The 7,542-nt window shown below is 43.0% G+C and overlaps 1 protein-coding gene across 2 annotated transcripts in view; it reads right to left on the minus strand.

Annotated features, from left to right (window-relative positions):
- The window catches only part of LOC108249624 (protein jagged-2), a 51,379-nt gene extending 44,164 nt beyond the window's left edge, over positions 1-7,215 (minus strand). For both annotated transcript variants that reach the window (XM_017439116.3, XM_017439114.3), the window contains exons 1-2: positions 6,934-7,215; positions 6,001-6,321 (exon numbers count right to left, since the gene is read on the minus strand). In XM_017439116.3, coding sequence (XP_017294605.1) covers positions 6,001-6,321; positions 6,934-6,993 — 381 coding nt within the window. In that variant the 5' untranslated portion in view covers positions 6,994-7,215. The remainder of the gene's footprint in view (positions 1-6,000; positions 6,322-6,933) is intronic.
- Positions 7,216-7,542: the final 327 nt, after the last annotated feature.

A 7,542-nucleotide genomic window follows, 5' to 3' on the forward strand; every position in this document is an offset into this window, starting at 1 on the left:
CCCGTTTAAAGCTCTAATCCCAGTCCCGTTTAAAGCTCTAATCCCAGTCCTGTTTAAAGCCACGGTTGGGCAGTGGTTGGTTTGTTGCCTTACAGCAAGAAGCTCTTGAGTTCAAATCTGACCTGGAGGATTTCTGGGTAAAGTTTCAGGATCTTGTGTTTCCTTCCACAGTCTAAAAACATGCATGTTGGGTTTACTGGTGCCTCTGAGGTAAAAGTGTGTATGTTTACTGAACACACAGAAACAAATTTGATGTCTCTTCTGCAAAGATGTTGTTCATGTTGTGTTTAGGACTTCAAAGAGAATCTTATTTATATGCTGTGAAATTCACTGCTGTCATCTTGCCCAGCATAGCTGCTCTCTTTTGTCTGTTTGAATTTCTATGTGCAATGTTCTGGACCTTATTCTTCCCAACTCATCTGATAACTCAATATCTTGGCACACAGCTGAGATAAAAAGCCATTGTTCCTTCTGAAAGATGCAGAAACAAAAGGGTTAAGGCAGCCTTGTTTCCAAAATCCCGAAGGAAAAGAGAGATTCATGCCGTGAGAAAACCCTGAACAACTCTTTCAACACTTGTCCATCAGAGGGCCCAAAACGTATGCTGATGGGACAGAAAACACAGAGAAGTGACAGACATTCACCAAAGCATTAACATTCCTGATTGTCAACCTAAAGGGTCACAGCTTTAAGTTATCACAAACATTTGGTCCTTTCTGTCTCTTTAGCTCCCTATGTTTACAAAATGATGCCATGGTTACAAAAATAAAATTAAAAAATCTTTGTCCAAGTGCTGCTCATGAACAGCAAAACATAAATCTGTTGTAATCCTGCAAAGACATCTTCAAAATCCACACAAAATAGTAAACCAGGGAAAGTATTACAGAACCTAACAATAAGAGGAATGGTCTCCCCCAGGCATGAGTTCTTTACCTACTACACACACTCCTCCTCACACACCTTTGTCTCTGTTACGGACAGCGTTGAGTCTGCATGCAGGAAGGAGGTCGAACAGCTGGGTAAACTGACCCGACCCACTCCTCTCCTCCCTGAACAGTACCGGAGCTGCTGTGAAGTCCTTCAGGTTTCTGGGCACCAACATCACACAAGACCTGAAGTGGAGAACCCACAAGAACTCTAAGGTGAAGAGGGCCCATGTTCCTGGGCTGGATGAGAAGGTTTAATGAGTCACAGAAGATTCTGACCTGGTTCTACTCATCTGTCTCCAAGTCTGTTTTCTGGGTCTCTGGCTGTCTGGTTTGGTTCTGAGACTAAATCAGACATCAGGAAGCTGCTGGAAACAGTTCAGACTGCTAAGAGAATCCTCTATGCCCCACTGAACCTCTCCCCCCATCCAAGGATCTGGACTGACCCATCACAACCAGCAGAAGGACTTTTGGAGCTGTTGCCCTTAGGTTCAGACCACCACAAACAAGAACATCAAGGCACAAAAACTGTTTTTTTCACAATACATTTACTTTCTGGATAAATAATCTGTTCTACAAGTTCCAGCAAATACAGTCTCTGTCTCTAAATTCATTTAGATTTATTCTTACCAGATGTAATGTAACTGTTTATATTATTGCTCTGTAGTTTCTCGACCATTCCTTTCTTTTAAATGTACATCTGCTACTATTTACAAGAACTCATTACTGTTCACTGAGTGTCTTTAGCCAATCACATCATAATCTCTCACTATTAATCATAAACAAGTAATAATGTAACTGCTTGTGTTTCTCTGAATGTCTTTTCTGAAAATAGACAGACAGAGCGACTAAGTTTGTGATTTCTATGAATAACAGGGTTCTTATCCTTTAAAAAATTATTGGTAAAATCTGAAAATGCTGCAGTCAGAAGCCTGAGCAGTCAGCTAATCAGAAAGGCTGTTTAATGTGGTTACTGAAACCCCAACATTTCCAAGTGACTGCATATAAAATGTCACTGCAAGTGGATTCTCTGTCAAAACAAATATTTAACAGTTGTGTTGATACAGCAAAGCAAAAGATCAGTCTAAAAAGTGTAACATATACTATATTAAATTAAAAATCTGTCTGCTCTTGATCTCATCCAATCTAAAACTATGCTTTTGTTTTGGACCTTGTACTGATGTTTTTGCCAGATGAATATTTGTTGGGAGTTTTTTTTTTAATTGACAAAAACAAAAGATTCAAGAGGTAACAATATAATTCAAGACAGACCTAATCACAGTACATCAACCACAAGACCTCCACTTTCCTCGAACACACACCATAAAAACTGAGAAGATGGATGTATTTTGAGTCCAGAAGTGTGTGAGAGTGAAACAGAAGTTTCTCCATAAGGTTGGGTAACAGTAATTATGGACAGAGATTTTAGTCCCAGATGAGTTGAGAAACCCTGCTGAACCTTCACCCAGTCCCTCTGGAGGGAACCGTTACAACAAGCTGTACACCATCCATGCTGCAGCAAAATCCATTCATTTTCTTTACACATTTCTCTTTTCTGGGTTGAGGGGAACTGGTGTCTATTTCCAGCAGTGACTGTGTGAAATGAACACATATGGACAGGTCTCCAGTCCATCACAAGGACACATAGACAAATGAGACAAACAACCAATCACGCTCTCACCCATACAGTGGACCGAGAGCCAGTTTGAAGTTATCAAATAACATTGAGATATGGATTGCATGTTTTTGGTCTGTGGGAGGAAACTGAAGAAAACCCACACATGCACGGGGAGAACATGTAAACTCCGACCAGAAAGGAACCAGGCTGGGAGGCGATACTGCGACCTTCTCGCTGAGGGCGGCAGCTCTTACCACTGCAGTGCTGTCCAAGAAGAATACAATCATTGGTGCTGTATAAATGAACTGAATCCTTGAAGGATTGCATATCACCCGCATATAAACATGCAAATGTTTTAAACAACAATTGTGCAGAATGTGTTGAGGGTGGCTCTCAGCTACTACCACACCAAGCTGAAGCTCAATATTTGAGTTATAGTCATGTTTGTATTTGCTAAAGCTGATTAGCTGTGGCAGCCATCTTTAATCAGATTGACTCCAAAAGTTAATCAGTTGTAGATGAACAAATATTGATTACTTTTGGAGAGTTTTATTATAATTTGAGATATTTTGCTAACAAACAAACAGATAGACAGACACACACAAGCAATTACATGACATCACTTTTCATGGTGGTAAGTGATATTAATGCTATGAAATCATTCCCAAAGACATAGTTCATAGACTGCATCATAGAAACTGGATTAACCTGTAGGGATGTCAGAATAACTGAAATGTTGGTAGGATAGCAAAAAACACGAGGTAGAGTTGGAGTCTAAACCTGTTCCTAAATCTAATCAACCAAAAAAACGATCACCAACATGCAGAGCGCTCCTAACAGAAGAGCAGGACACTGTGCCCATAGACCCAGTCTGCAGATGAACCGTACTGACTGAGTGTTCATGGTGACCGCATCAAACCGCTACCAAAGAAAGAAGACTCTCACTGGCACTCCTCTGAGAGAGGCTGCAATCATAGGCTGCTTTATTAATGTTATTTCACTAAAACACCCATTCTAGAGAAGGACCAGGAGGACTATAAATAGCAGCTGTTCGACCTCTGTCCCTGCAGTACTGCTAGGCCAGGGCAGGGTGGGCATTCTGGCAAAAAGGAAGAGGGAAGATGGAGCAAAAGCAGGCAATGCAACAAAAAGAGTACACAAACGTGATCCTTCATTTACTCACAGACGGGTGATGGAAGGACAGCAGCTTTCAAAATGAAGAGGAGGAAGTAAGGTTTGGGTAAGACTGAAGCAGCATCACAACTATAAAGATTTTTAAAAGATTCTTAACGTCTCCATCATTAAAATATTTCCCTGGTTCTGTCACTCAATCCCTCCCCCATCTTGTTTTTTATGAGAAAACAAAACATGGAACTGCAACCCAAACAGCCAGAGGATCTAACTTAAAGGAAAAAAAGAATGATGGATGACACAAAAGCAACACAATGTAATTTACAGCTAATTCATATTGGGATTTACAGCTAATTCATATTGGGACCACAGGCCCAGACAACAACCAAAGGAGTCCACTACAGCATCAGCAGAAGCTACAGGCCCAGATATCATCTCATACTGAGGCAGAGGCACTAATCATGGCAGCACGAGAGCAACAGAGGCCAGGGTCTATCATACCAGGCAGGAACCAAGATGGAGGCTGTGTAAAGATGTCCCTGAGACAGTCCAGCACATCACAGCAGGACGCCATAACCAAGCAGCTGAAATAGAGTACAGGAACATCTGTACTGAGTATGGACTGGAGGCTGAAGGACAATTAGGAGGGCTTTTTTAAATTGTAAGCAAATATTTTATATTATGATTTTTATAATAACACAGGTTGATAACAAATTTTAAAATATGCTTTGTGATAAAGTTTACGTCTCTCCTTCATTTTCAGCTGCAGGCACAGATCCTGTTCTGTGTGTGGTCAGCAGACCTGATGAAGCTGTGAATTCTTTGGTCACATAAACATTTCCGCTCTGACTCTGTAACACAAACTGATCACAGCTGTGAAGCAATCACCTGAATAAATTCATTTCATTTTGGATCCACCAGTTGAAAGTTTCTCATTAACCTGAGAGAACAGCTTCAGAACTGTCACCTCAGCCTCTCAGAGTTTAATAAATCTACCTGTCAGATCAAAAACACATCAAACGTTAGTGTTCTGCCAAAATCAAACAGGAATTTCTCAACACAAAACTGAATAAAAATGTCATTAAAACCGACTGTGAGCACTCATATCCACACTCCTGCAGCCTTCCTAGGCAGACAGTACAACAAACGGAGCCAACACACTGCGAGAGGGACATCGAGTCAATAACAACCAAAACCAGAACCTGACAGGCGTCCCCAGTCCAGATCCACCACATAATATCACTTGTTGTATGTGACACTGCTCGTGTCACGTACAACTGAGTGGTAACTAAATCCGCCCGCAGGGCCTCGACTTACTACTTCCATCTTCCCCTGTGCTGACAGCTGACCATGGGGAGTGATGAATGGGTGAAGCTCACAGAACCCCTCATATGTTGGTTCTGACATGAACACATGTCTGGGGTTTCTGTGGTGCGCTGCAAATGTTTAGTGAAATTTAATTCATTCATTATGTTTTTCTGTGCATCCTGCAGGTTGCATAATATTTTAACAGGATTTGATGGATGGCTATTTTTATAGCAGTATGCAAACATTTAAGTATTCTCTGGACTTGTTTTTTTGTTTTATCTGAGCATCTAGCATATAAATTGTTAAATATCTTAAAATGAGGCTGAAATTGGTTTGGTGTGATGGAGATGCAGAGAGTATATCTTAAATTATCACCCACTCCTTATAGATATAGACCAGACAGTTCAGAACACACGCCTTGGCTTTTTTATCTCCTCTCATCCTGTCTGCTGGTCTCAGATCATTCTAATGATTCACTCTGACTCTGATAAACATCTGTTGATGTAACACAGCTTCACAAACTTGACTGCCAGCTCTCCAAGTTCCCACGCAGTCATTCCTAACAGGGAGCGAGAGCATATTCTGGATTTGCTCGCTGCTCTGGAACCGAGCATCAGTTACCTACCTTCCCCCCCCACCCACCACCACCACCACCACCACCACCACACACACACACACACACAAGAGACCCACCTCATTCCTCAAACTGTTTGGTAACTAATCAAACCGAGACACAAACTGCGTAAAATCCACGTGTCCCGCGCGCTCCGGGATCTCCAAGGTGATATATGATTATATTTTCTTAACTAATTACTGAAACAGAAGAAGCCAAACTCGCACAAGGAGATGAGCCGCAGACAAACAGGAAGCTGCTGTTTGGACCTTAGTTCACTTTAATTTGACATCAAATCATCCGAATCTGAGCTGTGGTTCAGCACCAACATGGAATTCTGCTGATCCCCAAATCCAGAAACTCTGAAGTTGCACATTGTGAACGTCAATCTGGATCAAACTCACCGGCCACGCGAACTGGAACGGAATCACGATCCTTCCTTCGTCATTGTTCCGGCTTGGTCCAGCTTTCTGTCCGCCTCGGAACTGAAAAGTATTCCCACCAATAACCTTGGTAGTCTCCGAGCCATATGTACACGGTCCAGAGGTCGTCACCTCCTTCTGATACTCCTTTAAACAGACCCGGATGGAGGTGTCGCACTCATCCGGACCGCAGCCGTCCGCCGCGCTGCGCTCCGAGTCACAGCAGTCCCCGTTCAGCAGCTGCCCCCCGGGGTTCTCCACCGAGAGCAGCTGCAGCTCAAAGTACCCGGTGGTCCGAGACACCTGGGGACAGGAGAGGACAGGCAAGGAAAACAGACAGGGGGGTCAACGGGGCTAAAAGTTCTGATCAGTGTCTAAAGTTCGTTCGATCATTGATTTCAGAAACAGGTGCCGTCTGTTCGGATGCAAAGAAACTGATTCCAACTTTCCTCTGCAGCTTTCAGACTGTCAGATTAAGTGAAGCTGCAGTTCAGGTTGCAGCTGCTGCAAAAATCTAACGAGTTTCTGTCAGCAGCAGAGGACACCTCATGAAGCCATGAACGCATCATGAAGCCATGAACGCATCATTCAGAAACGCTAAACAAAGATTCGTTCATTTAAAAAGTGTTGGATTTCAGCTTTTTGTTCCAGAGTAAAAGGCTGTCAATGCAAACAACTTCTTGCAGCTGTTCCAGTACTCTTAGTAAAGAAACACTCTGGTTAAATGTTTTATTAAATACAACACGCAACTGGTGTCTCTGCAAATTTCTTCCCACAATGCAAACCCATTATGTCCTGAAAAAAAGCGCAAATCTAAGGTGTCATGATTTAGTTGTTTTAGATCAAGTTGCTTGATAAATGAATCCGCCAAGAAACCATTTTCGTTCTCAGAGAAGAACCAAATAAAGTTCTCACCTCGACCCGGAGTGTCAGGAGAAAACAAACTATCAAGACTTTCCCAGAGTTATTCCACATGTCTGGAGCTGCTCAGTGCCGCTTGTCTTCAGGGACAATCTGGAGATCTGCGCGCAGAAAGCTCCAGAGAAAACCTGCGGTCCTCCTCTCCCCTCCTCTCCTCTGGGGGATGCGGGCTGCTGTCCGGAACGCGCACGGCGCTGCGGGAGGAAAACGCACGGATGCCGCAGCTGCTGTTCGGACAGTCCGCTTCCCTCCACCGCTCTGCGCACTGAGCATCACGGAGCGCGCGCTGAGGCGCGTCTCTGAGGCTGAAAGCAGACTCAGGGAGCTCTCTGTGATTGACAGCTCAGTGCGCCAACCAGACGCCACACAAACCGAGTCAGAACCAATCAGAGAAAGTTGCGGAAGCCCGAGGACGGCTGATGGATTTATTACTGAGGTTTCTGTGTTCAAATGTTTTTACGACTCTTAGTTTGAGTTTTGTTTTCCTCCAGAATCAAAATAATAGCACGTCTCTACTGTAAGTTTTACTTCATATCAAAATAAATCATGAAACAACAAAAAGTCATCTTTAGATTATAAACTGGGTCAAAAAGAATCAGTGAG

The sequence above is a fragment of the Kryptolebias marmoratus genome, linkage group LG10 (genome assembly GCF_001649575.2).
Source record: "Kryptolebias marmoratus isolate JLee-2015 linkage group LG10, ASM164957v2, whole genome shotgun sequence".
NCBI classification, from domain to species: domain Eukaryota; kingdom Metazoa; phylum Chordata; class Actinopteri; order Cyprinodontiformes; family Rivulidae; genus Kryptolebias; species Kryptolebias marmoratus.